General features: G+C 45.1%; 1 protein-coding gene across 1 annotated transcript in view; it reads left to right on the forward strand.

The window, feature by feature from the left end:
• The window catches only part of Dnah3 (dynein axonemal heavy chain 3), a 164,820-nt gene that overhangs the window by 117,488 nt on the left and 29,730 nt on the right, over positions 1-17,602 (forward strand). Inside the window, exons 49-52 of the mRNA XM_028867827.2 lie at positions 390-606; positions 3,660-3,842; positions 10,051-10,249; positions 11,774-13,915. Of these exons, the coding sequence (XP_028723660.1) occupies positions 390-606; positions 3,660-3,842; positions 10,051-10,249; positions 11,774-13,915 (2,741 nt within the window). The remainder of the gene's footprint in view (positions 1-389; positions 607-3,659; positions 3,843-10,050; positions 10,250-11,773; positions 13,916-17,602) is intronic.

The following is a 17,602-nucleotide window of genomic DNA, read 5'->3' on the forward strand; positions in this document are numbered from 1 at the left end:
GTGGTGGAAGGAGAGAATTGACTCCTGCAAGTTGTCCTCTGGCTTCCACACGTGTGCTGTGGTAAGGCACATGCACACAGAGACACAGAAAATAAATAAAATGTAATGGAAAACTGCTCTGCACTCTGGAAGTTTCTCCAGACGGCCAAAGATTGGAAAGTCCTACAGAAGCCCTGGTGGTTCATAGAAGGGTCAGATTCATCCCAGTCAACTATTTACCTCCCTCCCTCTTCTCTCCCTCCTCTCTCCTTGGCTCTGTTTACCTGTTGGGTTCTAGTGAGCCAGTCAGTGTACGCACCTTCTGATGCCCTGGTAGCTGTTACTAAGCGTTGCTAGAGCTCGTCTGTAGGAAGCTGGGTCCCGGTTCACTTCTTTGATTTCCTTGGCAGGGTCGTCTCCATGTGCAAATACTTTCAGGAGAGCGTGAAAAAGCTGTCTACTGATTATTACAACACACTTCTCAGACACAACTATGTGACCCCGACCTCTTACCTTGAATTGATCCTGACCTTCAAAACGCTCCTGAATAGCAAGAGACAAGAGGTGGACATGATGCAGAACCGCTACTTGGCAGGCTTGCAGAAATTGGAATTTGCAGCTTCACAAGTGAGCACAGACCAGGGGGCAAAGGGCTGAGTGTGTCGAGATAGAGAGTGTAAGAGAGCGTCAGACAGGATCCGACCTACACTTGCATAGCTCACCTCATTAATTCATTTTCACCCCAGCTTCAGGTGGTCCTGTCTTTAAGATGTCACTTCTTCATTGTGGGCTTTTTATTTTGGATATTAACTGGGTCTCTTGAAGTACCACAGTAAGGAGGGCATGGTGGCACATGCCTTTAATCCTAGAGCTCTGGCAGCAGAGGTGGATCTCTGTGAGTTCAAGGGCAGCTTAGTCAAACACAGTAAATTTCAGACCAGCCAGGACTAATTTGTCTCAAAAGAAAAAAAAAAGAAGTCAGTAAAGTAGCATTCATCCTGAATACTGACACTCCCTGAAAGTTAGGATCTCGACTGTGGCATCTTTGTGAGCCTTAGGCAGGGGGAGGTGGGGCTTTGTAAGGATAGCCCTGGACTCAGATCACATGGTCTGAGCTGTCAATGTGACACTAGGCAGGTGAGAATGTCCGCAGCTGACTCCTGCTCTGGTCCTAGGGGTGCTGGCCCTAATGTAAGCTCAAGTCTCTCTAGACAAGGATGAGAAAGCCATGTTTTTGGAGAGGCAGAAAAGGGACCTGAAATAGTCTAGACCTGGAAAGGGAAAGACAGCACCAGTTAGCATGCTTTGAGCCTTATCTGTCCCGTGCCTGGTGCTGTGTGCCAGAGAGCACTGCCATTTTCCCCTGTTACAAAGAGACCACAACAGAGAGGCCAGGTGACATGCCTGTGGTCCTTCAGCCTGGCGAGCAGTTACCAGAACTAGAACTCAAACAATCTTGACTCTGGGGCCAATTCCCAACCAGGCCAGCCTGCCATGCCCTAGTCTCCACACGGGCTCATGCGGGTGAACGTGCATGGAGAGAAATTTTAACTGAAAAGTTACAATCCCCTGAAAAGTCCTGAGTCCTCATCACTGAAGGTGCTCAAACACTTGTTAGAAATGTTCCCAAGAGCATTGGCTGGATAAGAGGATGGCTGTCTGGAGGCCTGGAAACAACAAACCTATGTTTTTCATAGTTTTATGAGCCTGGGAATCAAGCTCAAGGTGTAGATAGAGTTTTCCTGCCTTGCCCACAATCAGGACAAATCTTTGTCACCCGCCAGTCCTACAGCCGCTCAGACCCAACCAAGGAAACACAGAGACTTACATTGCTTACAAACTGTATGGCCGTGGCAGGCTTCTTGCTAACTGTTCTTATAGCTTAAATTAATCCATTTCCATAAATCTATACCTTGCCACGTAGCTCGTGGCTTACCAGCATCTTCACACGCTGCTTGTCCTGGCGGTGGCTGGCAGTGACTCCTTCTGCCTTCCTGTTCTTTCTTTTCTCCTCTCTGTTAGTCCCACCTATACTTCCTGCCTAGCCACTGGCCAATCAGTGTTTTATTTATTGACCAATCAGAGTAATTTGACATACAGACCATCCCACAGCACTCAAGGTGATGGCAGATCCAATGTTTGGTGGGGGTTCTCCTCCCAGCTAGACAGTAACATTTTGATTTAAAATTTAGGGTTGTTTTGTTTTGTTTTGTTTTGTTGTGTGTGTGTGTGTGTGTGTGTGTTGACATTCACACACCACAAGATGCATGTGGAAGTGGATGACAAATGACTGGAATTGTGTTTTCTTCTTAACACATAATTTTTTTTTCATTCTTACATTTCCATGGAGCAGGGAGAAGGTTGTGTGTGCTACAGCACAGGCACAGAAGGCAGAGGGCAGCATGCAGGAATCACTTCTTTCATTGCACCATGCTGGTTCCAGGTCTGAACTCAGGTTGTCAGGCTTGATGGCAAGTGATTTTACCCAACATGAGGCATCTTGCCACCCCTTTCCTTCCACTTTCACGTGGATTCTAAGGAATCTAACTCAGCTTGTCGAGCTATAGATCAAACATCCTTGATGTGTCTTTACCTGGTAGAAAGGACAGGTCTCTCATGTCTTCCTCTTCCTAAGAGCATCTATCCCATCATGAGCTTCCCACTTTCAGACCCTCATCTAACCCTAATGACCTCCAAAAATCCTATTGCCAAATATCATTATCTCTGAATGAAGCTTCAACATATACATTTGAAGGAGACAAGCATTCAGCCTGCAACACTAGAAAAAGCAGCCTTGCAAGTTTCTTCTAGCTTGATCTGTGCTGGAACCCTCCTGTAATCCCAGGACTCTTGGAGACTGGAGCTGGAGAACTGAGAGCTCAAGAATCTGATTATACTATAAATTGAAGGCCAGCCTGGAATATAGATTGAGTGTGTGAATGTGTGAGTGTGTGAGTGTGTGTGTGTGTGTGTGTGTGTGTGTGTGTGAGTGTGTGTGTGTACAGTGTATCAAATTTAAAGTAGCTATAGGACCCACAGCTGTGGAAATGGATCTGAGATAAAACACTTGCCATGCAAGTGCAAGGACTTAAGTTCAGTTTCCCAGAATTTGCACAAATGCCACGTGGACATAATGGGCCACCTATAATCCCAGAAGGTAGGAGGCAGAGACAGTGGATCTCTGCAACAAGATGACTAGCTAGACTAGTCAGATAGGCAGCTCCAGGTTCAACTGTGAGATCTCTCCTCAATATGTTTGACAAGAAAGAGACCAAACAACAACTTCTGGCCTACACACACACACACACACACACACACACACACACACACACACACACACACGGTAGCTTTAAATGACTTTATGACTTGGTCTCTTTCTTCCTGTACCCAATAGTAGAACAGAAACTCAGTAAGGGAAGAAACTATATCTCTAACATTTTCTGCTTGCCATCATATGCCAGCGCTTTGCACAGCTCTTGATAACTGCAACATTCAGTGTGGACTCAGTAAGTGTTGAAAGGTTAAGGACATAAAACCAGCCGCGGAGTCTATGCCCAGGGCCAGGTCAAAATCAGCCCTCCTTCCTTTCTGCATTTGCGTGGTGTTGCAGAACCACGTCCGTCCGCTTTGATCAGCTTTTCACTTTCCGCACTGCCCTGCTGACCCTTTCTCCTCGCTAGGTGGCAGTCATGCAAGTAGAACTCACTGCCCTCCAACCTCAGCTCATCCTTACCTCTGAGGAGACTGCCAAGATGATGGTGAAAATTGAAGAGGAGACCAGAGAAGCAGATGCCAAGAAACTTCTGGTGCAGGCAGATGAAAAGGAAGCTAATGCTGCTGCTGCCATCTCTCAAGCCATCAAGGTACGATCCGCAGAGAGACCCGCTAACACTGTGGAACATATGAGTCCGCCTTGCAGAAGAGACAGAGAAGGCTCAGAAAGGGTGGGGGAGTGTAGACCTCCCTCTTAACTACATGGGGTGGCCTTAATAATTTCGCCAATCGGGGAGTTCTCCAAACCCCCAGTTTGAAATGAATGAAGGAGGCTTTAGGGCCAAATATGCTCCATCCTACTCTGAGTCAAAACCGAGGCTCAGCACGAGCTGAGCTGATGTGTTAACTTTCCCCTTGTTCACTCTGCCCTGGCTACAGTGGCCTTGTGGCTGTTCCTTCCCCAGGGCCATTGCACTGGCTGCTCTCTTTGCCTTTAGCTGTCCCCATGCTGTCTTCTTCACCTCTGTCACATTTGTTCAGTTGCACCTAAAGTGTGTAGATATAGAACAACGACAACAAAAACAGTCTTTTGGATGGCAGAATATTGAACCTAGAGGGCCCCATTTGAACGTGCTTCTGATTCTGGAGAATAAGTCCTGAGAAGGGATGCGCACACATTCAGACAGCAGAAGGTTGCCTCCTTATTGGTGTGACATAACAGGTCTCAGAACACCCTTGGTAAATGATTCCATTTGGGGATCACAGCCACCTTATGAGTGACTGCTGTCAGGATCTGAGAGTTGCTAGCATTGGGGTCCGTGGTGAACTGGTCTCACAGAGCAGTGTAGATCACTAACAGGAATATACACTAAGGCTCAGGGCAGTTAGGCTAAGGCGTTTGTCCCTGTGCCTTAAGTGATTAGGGAATTCCTTTAGACATTTTCAAGCATGACTTTGAGCAAGAGGCAGTCTGTCTGGCATCCATCCTAAATAGGTCATGGGTCATTTTCTTGAAAAGTACAGGCCTTCCAATTGGCATTTCTCCAGTGAATCCCGAGACCTGACCTCTGGTAGATGTTTTTCAGAGAGCCTGATCCCTCCCTGTTCTCAGAATTCACAATGAACACCGAGTCCTAGATTGTGAAAGTTGGTTCAGTTGCAGTCTTGGTGGCTTAGACAGAGGACACAATGGAAATCATAAAAGATAGCCACTTCCAGATGCCAGGAACCAGATTCTAGTGGGTGATTCATCAGTCAGTGGTAAAATGATTACACTAGACACAGATATTTATTAAACAAGTATTTTTAACAAATATTTATTAGACACCTATTATGCGCTGGCACATTCTTAGTCAGGGAAAATAGGAATGAATGGGATAAACCAAATCCTTTCCCTCCTGGAGATTATATTCTCTGATACTCATTGTCTCAACTCCTTCTAACAGCTCTACAATACACTACAACACACACAGAATCATTCCCAGTTGAAATAAAAGGAAATCATGACACAAGATTTTTCCAAAGTTACATGGCCACCAAATGACATGATCAGCATTCAAACCTAAAGCTCTTTGTCCCCCCAAACCCTGGCATCGGACTATGATTTCAGAAGTTGCAAACTGGCAGCTAGGGACCACATGTATCATGGGATGCACAGATTATTCCATCGATTCATTCTGAGACAGGGTCTTGATATGTATCCCAGACTGACCTTGAGCTCAGAATCCTCTTGCCTCAGCCTTCTGGATGCTAGGATTACAAGTATGCATGTCACAACCACACTCAGCGATGTTTTATTTTAAGTCAGAATTAGTTAACATTTAAAAATGCAAACAGTTTCAAGTAAAAATTCTGAAATTTTTGCTTTTCCTTAGAAAATAAAACCGGGACTCTAGCAACATTGGCTCTGCTTTCTTGGGTTGTACTCATCCACAGGCATAAGAACATGCTGTCCTTCTGTGTTCGCTCACCGAGCTCCATTCAGCTCAGTCTCTTCTCTCATCTCAATGGCCTGGCCCCCGAATGTGTGGGACTTTCCTACTCTTCCGTGATTCTGTACTGTAACCAGGCAGCCAGAGCTCAGTGCCAGCTCTGCCCCTTCCTCAGTCTCTACACCAACAGATTGAAGGTACTAAGGAAGCAAACAAACAAACAAACACATGGACCGGAGAGATTTCTCAGTGGTTAAAAGCGCCAGATGCTCTTGCACAGGACCTGAATTAGGTTCCCAGGACCTACATGGTGGTATACAAGTATTTGGAACTTCAATTCCAGGGGCTCCAACACCCTTCTCTGGCCTCCACCAGGCATGTATGTAATGCACATACATACATGCAGCCAAAATACTCATACAAATAAATAAGTAAATAAACAAATTAGTAAATAGTACGCAAAGTGTGAGCATGTGCCAGAGGTCCACATTAGTTGTTCTCTGAAACAGCTGTTGTTTGTCCTCTGCCCAGGGTGGTAGGTAGTCTAGCTTCTCACCAAGTGTAGGAACCATCTGGCAGGGAATGTCCCAGCCAGGATTCTGCTCTGGAATGTCAGGGGAAGCAGCAAACCTGCTAGGTCAGGAGAGATGAGCAATGGTGTGGGGTTTATGGAGAGCTGAAAGGGACTTCCCACCACACCCTGGGCAATAAGCTGCCACCTTGGGTTTCAGTGGGAAGGACAAGGTCTGTTGATGTGCCACCTGAGCTCCGATCCTGCAAGTCCTGGAGGTGAGTCAGGTGGAGGAAACCACCCAGGGAGAGAAGAAAGAAACCCAGGCTTGCTCCACAGTTTCCCTGAGACGTTTTTTGCGGCCAGTCTCCTCCTGAGGTTGCCAGGGCTGTGGTCCTTCTCTGTGTGAGGACTGCTAAATTTGTCCACTCTTGTAAACCTCTAAAGATGACATCGTATGGGGGAATGTGGAACTCTGGACCTAACACATACCAGAGGCTCCACATAGCAAGAATTCGTACAGAGGAGACTGGGAAACTTCAAGAGGTGGAGATGGGCTCCCAACGCTTGATTCATGAGGACAGCAGTTTCTTGAACCAGCGGGTTCTTGCCAATCATGACACATGCCTGTCTGTCATCCCAGCATTGGGAGGAAGAGGTAGGCTAGCCTAGACTGCTGCATACACCCATCAAACAAAGAAACAAGGACAACTAGCCAGTTCTTCTAAATCACTTCTTCCCCCTTCATGAGGGTAATCCTCCAAATTACTGCAGCATGGATTTCCTTTCATCAAAATACACGGGTTCCGTATCTGACAGCCTTGATGTTCTGTGCATTGCTGACACTCAAGGGCCATTTTAAACATACAAATACCTGTCATAACAACACATGTGAATTTTTTTTAAAGAATTTAATTTAGAAACTTTTTCAAGTCTCAGCTCTAATTTGAAATTTCCTCCTCATAGCTATCCATATGTTACTTGACACAATCACAGTGTGATTGTGATTTTCACAGTACTTTCTTTTATCTTAAGAGCTTACCATGAATGTTATGTCATTTAGACATTGTGTGTAGAGATATGTGTGATACATGTACTTGTTATTGTGGATATGTGTACATTTGTGTGTATGTGTGGTGCTTGTACTTACTTTATGTGTATGTGCTTATTTGAGTGTGTGTGTGTGTGTGTGTGTGTGTGTGTGTGTATGTGCTTGTTTTGTGTGTGTGCAATTTGCGTATGTGTGCTTGTTATTGTGTGTGTGATGTGTATGTACTTGTTATTGTGAGTATATACACATCTGTGTGTATGTGTGGTGTATGTACTTACTTGATGGGTGTGTTCTCATTTGTGTGTGTGCATGTGTATGTGGTGTGTGTACTTGTTATTATGGGTATGTGCACATCTGTGTGTGAGTGTGTGGAGGACAAAGGTTGACATTAGATGTCTTGGCTCAATCAGGCTCCACCTTTATTTTTTGAGACACAATCTCTCACTGAACCTGGAAGTACCTGATTCAGCCAGGCCTGCTGGCAATGAGTTTGACCCCACTATGCCCAGCTCTGTATGTGGGTGCTGGGGCGTGAACTTAGCTCCTCGTGCTTTCACGGCAGGCACATTAGGCACTGAGCTGTCATCCCAGCCCCTCACAGAGACAGCTCCGTGACCATGGAGAGAAGGTATGTTACACACCGAGTGACAGCTCCTCTGTTGGGCATGAAGTCCATTCCCTCTGTTCATGAGTTCAAGGCCAGCCTGAGCTACACAGCACATTTGAGGACACTAGGAGATACAGAAAGAGACCGTGCCACAAACAACTGAGATTCCCGCGTGAGATCCTACTTCAGCCGTAACTGGATGCTCACCCTCGGACTCGGTGAACTAATAGATAATTCACTAAATGAGGAATTATCTAGAAACCCAGCTCTGTGACTCACCAACTGTATGACCCTGACTAATGCATTTTCACGTCTTGGGAATTTTTTTTTCCTTAATGGAATTTGAGTTTCTAACTAACCCAAAAGAACCCTGCCCCCAGCTGTGAAGTCCTGTCTTAGCAAGTTTCTTTCTTTTTGAAAGAACTGAGATATAATGCACTTGCCTTTAATGCTCTCCCTTTAAAGTTGTGCAATTCAGTACGATTTTTGTACATTCACAGAGTTGTACAAACATTAACACTATGTAATTCTAGAACATTTTCATTACCCCGGAAAGAAATATATTCCCTTTAGCCGTCTTCCTCCTCCTCAACTTCAGGTAACTACGAACCTGTCTCTGTAGATCTGCCCGTTCTGAACACTTCATAGAAATGGAGCCGTGTAACAGATGGCTTTATGTCTGCCTTCTTTCACTTAGCATGGTATTTATACCGTCCATCCATGTTGTAGCAAGCATAGAGGCTTCATTTTATTTAATAGATGCATGCTGTTACATTACATGGATTTTATGTTTAAATGAACAACTAAAGACTGGTGAGATGACTCAGCAGGTAAAGGTACTTGTTGTCAAGTCTGAGGCCCACATGGAGAGAACTGTAGTTCCTATGAGGTCCATGGTACACACACACACACACACACACACACACACACACACACACACTTAATTAATTAATTTCTATTAATTAATTAGAAATAAATAAATAAATGAAGGGTAAAACAAAATTAACAAATAGTAAAAGCCAGTTAGGGTTAATGAATAGATCAAGTTTAGCAAACAGTGACCAAAGCGTACACTGTCCTATTTTCCTGACCTCAACCCTATCTCCAGCTCTGATGCAGCTCTAACTGCCATCTTCATTTCCCATCCTTCGCTTGCCTAACAGTCTACCCTGTTCCCAGGCTTCACTCTATCCCTGACTCCACCATAGCCTATCTGAGGATCTGCAGCCCATTCCAGACCCACCCAAGCCTGACCTCATTTCTTCCCTTACTTTACCCTAAGCCGGATCCCTGTCTCTCAGCCCATCCTGACCAGTAGAAGGGAAACCACCTCCTCTCTCTGGAGAATTTGTTCAAAACCACTGATTAAGTTTTTGCAGAAACAAACTATAGGTTTAAAATGAAAGTGACGGATGCAGATTAGATATGCTAATGAGGCAGTAGTGTCAGGGATGTAGCTGGGTGGCAGGCAGATTGTCTGAACTCAACACTAGGAAAAATAAAAATCAAACTAAAAAATAAGACCAACAAACATCCTAGATATGTTCAATTTGAATACTCAGGAAGGAGTCTTTAAAAAAAAAAAAAAAAAAAACAAGAAGAATAAACTTTCCCAAGGCTGCCATAAAAACCATGTGTAGTCACACTCCCAGCATTCCAGTGGCATGAGGGGAAGTGGAGACAGGAGGATTCCCAGAAGTTCAGGAGCAGATGAACTATAGGAGCCCTTGCTCAAACAAAGTGGGAAATGAGAACTGACCCCAGAGGTTGTCCATTGACCTCCACATGCATCCAGTGGTAAGCCTGTATACCCACAAATGGGAGTGTGCAAAAAACAAAGCACAAACAAAACAATTCCATGTTTTCAGGAATTAGATCCTAGGTACCAAGTAGAGTCCAATAGGAAGAAATGATTCTAGTGCTATACAGTCTAGAAAGGTAACCAGAATCTATGACAATTTTTACATATTTCACAATGTCTAAAAGGGTTAAATATCTCACGTCACATAAAAATAAAGTATTTGTAAAGATGTGAAATAAATACTTATTGTCTTGGTTCTCAAATGTCTAGGGCATCCAAACTGCAGTCACAAGAGGCTAGGCATTAGCTCCTGTTGCCACTGAAGATCAGGCCTTCAGGAACGGAACTCCCAGTGGGAGGCCCAACCCTTAAGGGCATCTGGTCACAAAGAACCTTTCCCCCTTGCCTGTGTACCAGGCACTGATCACCCTTTCTTTTTGTCCCTATTCTCTACAGAATGAATGTGAGGGGGACCTGGCTGAGGCCATGCCAGCGCTGGAGGCTGCACTCGCTGCCCTTGACACCCTGAACCCAGCCGACATCACCCTAGTGAAGTCCATGCAGAACCCACCAGGCCCTGTCAAACTGGTTATGGAGAGCATTTGCGTCATGAAGGGGCTGAAGCCAGAGAGGAAGCCAGACCCCAGTGGCTCCGGTAACCGCTCCCACTCCAAGCCATCCTGTTCCTGTTCCGGGCCCTTGGGTTTAGAGGAATTTGGAAGAATCAGCATGTGCATATAAGTTCAAAGAGCTTAGTGATGCTTCGTGTGCGTACATGTGTGTATGTGTATGCATGTATGAGGGTGTGTGTGTGTGTGTGTGTGTGTGTGTGTGTGTGTGTGTGTAAGCCAGAGGTTGACACTGGGTGTCTTTGATCCATTCTCCACCTTATTTTTTGAGACAGGATCTCACTGAACCTAGAGCTTACCAATTCAGCTAGACTGGCAGGCCAGCAAGCTCCAGGAATCCTCCTGCCTATATCTGCTTCCCCAGCTGTATGTGGGACAACATGTGTGCACTGCCACACCTGGCTTTTCTCATGGGTGCTGGGATTCCTCCTGCTTTGTACAGCAAGCATTTTGCTGAGTGAGCCATCTCCCCAGCCCCCTTGTTAATGTTTCTTGACCAGTCTTTAGCCACTCAGTCAGTTGAGAAGATGCAGGTATCTGTGTGTGGGAATGAACATCATCAAGGCCTCAGATTGCAGATCACTGCAAGAATGGAGGTCAGGCAGTGCAGATATGCAAGTGACCACATACAAGAGAACGTAGGAAACTGAGAGGATAAGACACAGGACACACACAGAAAGGGTGGAGGGAGGAGAGAGAGGAGAAATAGAGACCCAGACATCATTGAAGACATGGTCCTTCACATACATACATATGCACTGTATAATGTAGGCCCATGGGCGTGGCTTCTGGGTCCTCTCCAATGATGAAGGAATCAGAAGTGACATTCATTCAGCTCACAGTGGAGCACAAATTCAAGGCCAGTCTGGGCTTACATCTTAAGATTCTATCCATAACAGATAATCCCTGGAATGCTGGGGCCTATTGTTCATGTACAAGCTTGGCTGCTCCAACTGCACAGGATATGTGCTTGATCACATGTAGGCAAGAAGTACATCAGGATGTATGCTTGCTTCTGATTAGATGAATGTTAGAAGTACATACATAGTCTTGTTGGTTTTTACCTGTATGAGCCCCTGACTAATGTAATTTGGTGCCATATTCTAGCATGGGTCTCGAGTATGGACCTGGCCAGTATCCATAGTACTGGCCAATATTTAATAAAGCGTGCTTCAAATTGGCTCAAGAAAAAAAAGACTCTGTCCATAGATAGATAGATAGATAGATAGATAGATAGATAGATAGATAGATAGATAGATAGTCAACAAGACGAATAAAGAAGTCCGGTCTGATCTCAACTAGTTGCCACTTATAGCATAGGCAAAGGCCTCATGGGAAAGGACTTGAGATCATGGAGGAACTGAAGGAAAGTCCTTCAAGACCCAAGTCCAGAGAACAGAGTACAGATGAGAAAGATAAGATTTCCTGGATTTCCCTTGCACAGAGCGTAGAATCCTCTCACACCCCCGTATATTTAAGTAGCAGCTACCATAGAATTTTACATCTCAAACAAAATGTCTCAATACATCCCTGTTTCCTACACTGAACAGGTAAGATGATAGAAGATTACTGGGGTGTGTCAAGAAAGATCCTTGGAGACCTAAAGTTCTTGGAAAGTCTTAAGACATATGACAAAGACAACATCCCCTCAGTGATCATGAAGCGAATCCGGGAGAGGTTCATTGATCACCCTGACTTCCAGCCAGCTGTCATTAAAAATGTGTCATCGGCCTGTGAGGGCCTGTGCAAGTGGGTGAGGGCCATGGAAGTGTATGATCGAGTGGCCAAGGTGGTGGCTCCCAAAAGGGAGCGACTGAAGGAGGCTGAAGGGAAGCTGGAAATACAGATGCAGAAGCTGAACCAGAAACGGGCAGAGCTGAAGCTGGTGGAGGACAGACTCCAGGCTCTGAATGATGACTTTGAAGAGATGAACGTCAAGAAAAAGGTCCTAGAGGGAAATATTGATATCTGCTCCCAGAAGCTGGTCAGGGCAGAGAAACTGATCAGTGGTCTTGGTGGAGAGAAGGACAGATGGACAGAAGCTGCCCGGCTGCTGGGGATCCGATACAATAACCTGACGGGGGACGTGTTGGTGTCCTCTGGGACTGTGGCTTACCTGGGTGCCTTCACAGTGGATTATCGGGCCCAATGCCAGAAGGAATGGTTGGATTGTTGTAAGAGCAAGGTCATTCCAGGCTCCACTGACTTCAGCCTCAGCCACACCTTAGGGGATCCCATAAAAATCCGTGCCTGGCAGATAGCTGGGCTTCCTGTTGACTCCTTCTCTGTTGACAATGGCATCATTGTGTCCAACTCCAGACGTTGGCCCTTAATGATTGACCCTCAGGGACAGGCCAATAAGTGGGTAAAGAACATGGAAAAAACAAACAAGCTGTCTGTCATCAAGTTCTCTGATACCAACTACGTGAGGACTCTGGAAAACGCCCTGCAATTCGGCACCCCAGTCTTACTGGAAAACATTGGAGAGGAGCTGGATGCCTTTATCGAACCCATCTTGCTCAAGGCAACATTCAAACAGCAAGGAGTTGAGTACATGAGACTAGGTGAAAATATCATTGAATACTCGAGGGATTTTAAGTTCTACATAACCACGCGTCTGAGGAACCCACATTATCTCCCTGAAGTTGCTGTCAAAGTCTGTCTCCTCAACTTCATGATCACACCCTTGGGTCTCCAAGATCAACTCCTTGGTATCGTGGCTGCCAAGGAGAAGCCAGAACTAGAAGAGAAAAAGAATGAGTTGATTCTAGAAAGTGCCGAGAATAAGAAGCAACTAAAGGAAATCGAAGATAAGATTCTAGAGGTCCTCTCCCTGTCCGAGGGCAACATCCTCGAAGATGAGACTGCCATCAAGGTTTTGTCCTCTTCCAAAGAGCTGTCTGAGGAAATCTCTGAGAAGCAGAAAATAGCCTCCATGACAGAAACACAAATTGATGAGACCCGAATGGGCTACAAGCCTGTGGCTATCCACTCTGCCACCATCTTCTTCTGTATCTCTGACCTGGCCCACATCGAGCCTATGTACCAGTACTCTCTGACATGGTTCATCAACCTCTACGTGCACTCCCTAGCCAACAGCACCAAGAGCGATGAGCTGGATCTGCGCATCGAGTACATCATTGACCATTTCACCCTGAGCATCTACAACAACGTGTGCCGCTCCCTGTTTGAGAAGGACAAGCTACTTTTCTCCCTCCTCCTGACCATTGGCATCTTGAAGGAAAAAAAGGCGATCAGTGAGGAGGTTTGGTACTTCCTTCTAACTGGAGGTGTGGCCCTGGATAACCCCTTCCCTAACCCAGCTTCTGAGTGGTTATCAGAGAAGTCCTGGGGTGAGATCGTTCGAGCCTCCTCCTTGCCGAGACTAAAAGGTCTGATGGAAGATTTGGTACAACACACTGAAGAATGGAAGCGTATCTATGACTCCGCCTGGCCCCAGGAGGAGGTCCTCCCTCAGCCTTGGAAGTTCCTTCAAGCACTGGAAAGGATGGTGATCCTACGGTGTTTACGGCCTGACAAGATGGTGCCAGCCATTCAGGACTTCATTAGTGAGACCATGGGAAAGGTATACATCGAAGCCCCGACCTTCGATCTCCAGGGATCCTATGGAGATTCCAGTTGTTGCGCACCACTGATTTTCGTACTGTCTCCAGGCGCAGACCCAATGGCAGGTGAGGGCAGAACACTGTATGGAAAATACTGAATGTCCAAACTGTGGTAGTTGACATCAGGTGTCACAAACCTAGCTGGCCTTGAGTTGAAAGACAACTAACTGTGGTATTTCACCTTTCTTTCCTTCCTCCCTTCCTTCCTCCCTATACACAATCCCTCCTTTTCGTCTTAATATTTAGCCCAGGATAAATAATAATCCTCCTGCCTTAGACTCCCAAGTACTGGGATTACAGACATATGCCACAAGGCCTAACTCAAGCAAAGCATTTGACTGAATAAAGCAAGTGAAAACTTCATTTCCCTCTTAAGGGAAACAGCCACTCCTCAGTACCCAGGAATCATGACATCTGAGACTATGAGCCCACACCATAAGATCATCTGATTTTTCAAAAGAATCTAGGGATGGAAAACCTAACCATCATTTCTAAATGTTGATAACTCTTTTAAATTTTCCTTAAAATACAATAAGGGTGGGCTGTGGAAACAGCTCAGTGGGTAGAGCACCTGCCATGCATGCATGAGGAACTGAACCTCTTATAAAGCTGGACAGTGCATCGTGTGTCTGTAATTCAGTGTCATTCAGTGCTCTTATGAAGAGGTGGGAGGCAGAGACAGGAGAATGCTCAGTGGCTGACAGGCCACCTGCACTAGAATACACAGTGGTGAACAAGATGGAGGGTGAGCCTCTGGTTGTCCGCTGAACTCTGCACACACACACACACACACACACACACACACACACACACACACCGAATTTTTTTAATGTGATAAGGGCCAAGCCCAGGATACATTATCTCTGAATTTATCTTTATCTTGAACTATTTTCTCTATTGTATCTTTAATTTAAAAAATTAATAATAACACTGCATATAGTATTTAAAAATCAGCAAGGTATAAGACTGATTCAACTGGGGTAGGATTTTGTTTCTCCCAGGCACATTTGACAAGGTATGGAGACATTTTTTCTGGTTACAGCTAAGATGTGGGATGTTGCATCTTCAAGAAATAGGCCAAGGATGCTGCTCACTGTTCTACAATACGTGGGCCATTTCTTACAACAGAAGGTGGCATAGCCTAGGATGTCAATTATGCTGAGGTTCCGGGTGCCTGGTGTGCAATCTAAGGCCCATCTTCCTGCTTGACATTCCCAGAGCAAACCCCGCTTAGCATTTGGATATATCTTTCCAGAAAGAGTTTGTACAAGTGGACTTGTTAGGGCTGCTGACAGGAACCGAGCTGCTTTCTCTCCTGTCAGATTTTCATCCTCTTGTTTTCTCTGCTGCTGAATGAAAAAATAGTGCAAAGGATGCAAACGGCAAAAGAGATATTTTCTGGGGAGTTTGGCATGTGCCCTTGACAATGAAAAACTTAGCACATCTGACCCTGGAAGGAACAGAGAGGAGGGAGCTGAGGTGAATTAGTTCCAGGTTCCTGGATGAACCAAACATTCACGTCAGGGAGCAACACAGCCCCTTCCCTACAACCTTGCCTTCATCACCTAAGTCTGTGGTTTTCTTTCCTTTTTGTTCCTTGAGAATTTCATACAATGTGTTTTCATCATCTTCCTTCCTCTTAGGTCCTCCCACCCGACTCTGTGTTCTCTGTCGTCTTTTTAAATGAAACCCATCAAGCCCAACTGTGCTCCCTGTATACTCGGATATATGGCCTTCCACTGAAGAGTGATTGATTTATTACCAGCTACGCTCTTAAAGAAAACTGACTCTTTTTCTCCCAGCAGCTGTGAGTGGCCAATAACTCCTCAGTTATGGGTGAGACTTCATGCCCAACTCCACTCCCCATGCTGAGGTTTTATCTGGTCTGAGCTTGCAGAGCTCTTGTGCATGCCATCCCAACTATTGTGAGTTCATGTGTGCCACTGCCCCGCTATGTCTAGAAAGTACTATTTCCTTATGCTCATCTACCACCTCTGGCTCTTACAGTCTTTCTGACCTTGCTTCCAAAATGGTCCCTGACCCCCGAAAGGAGGGGATATGATGTAGATGCTTCATTTAGGGGGTGAGTATTCTACAGTCTTTTAGTCTCTGCTCCTTAACTAGTTGTCTGTTTCAATCACCATTTACTTCAAAAGGAAGCTTCTCTGATGAGAGTTGAGAGATGTACTAATCTATGGGTGAAATGATAGATCATTAAGAGTTAGTTTAATACTATGTCCGGATAGCACAATAATAGTAGTGGGTTCTCCCTTAGGACCCATGATCTGTTCATAGTCTGGTAATGATACAAGGCGTGGGCTTCATTTGTGGAGTGGAACTTAAATACAGATTTTAAAAAGTGGTTGGTTGCGCCCATAATGTTTGTGTCACTGTTGAGCCAGTGGGCCTGCCTTGTCGTCTAGTCTTCACTGAAGCTTACAAGATCCATAGCTGGGTACGATAATTATTACTAACTCCCAGCACCTCCCCAGGTATCACAAATAGCACCTTCCAGCACTATTAAAGCCAGCCAGTGGGAATGAAGCTTCCAGGTAAGTACTTGCTTGATTTTTCCATGCTCTATGACCCAATATGTGGTGATTTGAGCAATAGGGTCTCGATGTCAGATTCTGGAGGGTAACCAATAGCATTGGCAGCCTGCAGTGTTTGGGGGTCTGTGGAATCTCACTGGCCAATAACTCCAAAACAGGTAATCCATTCCCAATACTAGGTTGCTTATTTGTTAGCCTGTGGTATCTAATAGGCTAACATGTAGATCCATTATAGGATGACCCCAGTTAACTTAAAAGTTCTTTATGTGTCATTTTTATAAAAAGAGCTAGTAAAGTCAAGAAAAATAAAGCAGAGAAACAGGTCAAAGGTCTACATATGGTCTAATGATGACAGTGACACTGGATGACTCTGGTGGGTGATGTTCTACAGGTATAGAGGACAGGCTGGTAGTACATGCTGTCTGGTTGTCTTCCCTTTCCTCATTAAAACTATCGGTAGTTGGAGTAGAGCGATGGCTTGACCATTAAGAGCATTCACTGTTCTTACAGAGGGCATGGGTTTGGTTCTCAGCACCAACATGGTGGCTCATTAACCATATGTACTCCAGTTCCAGGGGATCTGATAATCTTCTTCTGACTTCTTTAGATATCAGGCACACATGTGGTACACATACATACATGTAGGCACTCATATGCATCATATATGTGGACTACTAGAAGGCCAGGCATAAAATCATACAAGCTATCCGTGGGCCAGGCATGACCATAGGAGCCAGTTCTCCAAGCCTCCACCTTTTCCCTTATAAAGTCTCCTATCATCTTTTTATCTCATGTAATGGCTCTCAGTTTTGGTTGCCCTCGAATTACATGGAGAGTTTTGAGAAAATTTTCGGTGTGACCTAGACTAAACTGAATTAAAATATTTAGGGTGAAATCCAGGCATCCTGTTTTATAAAGAAAGCTTTTTGGCTAATTCCATTGTGTGAACCACCAACTTTAATGGCATCAGCAGACTTTCAAAAATCATTTCCAGCATCTGTTATTACATTAGGGGCTGCAACATGGTAATATTTTAATTCTTTCCTTCCCTCCACATTCATTAGCTGAGACTCTTCTTTAGAGAAGCATTTTCCTCTGTCAACTCTCTGGTCTACCCTGAATGTAGTTCCCATGAGGTGAGCAAAACAGATGCTCCATTCTTTCTGTTCTGTTACTAGTGGTCTGGATATTGAGTTGCTGC

Source organism: Peromyscus leucopus, chromosome 1, assembly GCF_004664715.2.
Source record: "Peromyscus leucopus breed LL Stock chromosome 1, UCI_PerLeu_2.1, whole genome shotgun sequence".
In the NCBI taxonomy this organism is placed as follows: Eukaryota; Metazoa; Chordata; class Mammalia; order Rodentia; family Cricetidae; genus Peromyscus; species Peromyscus leucopus.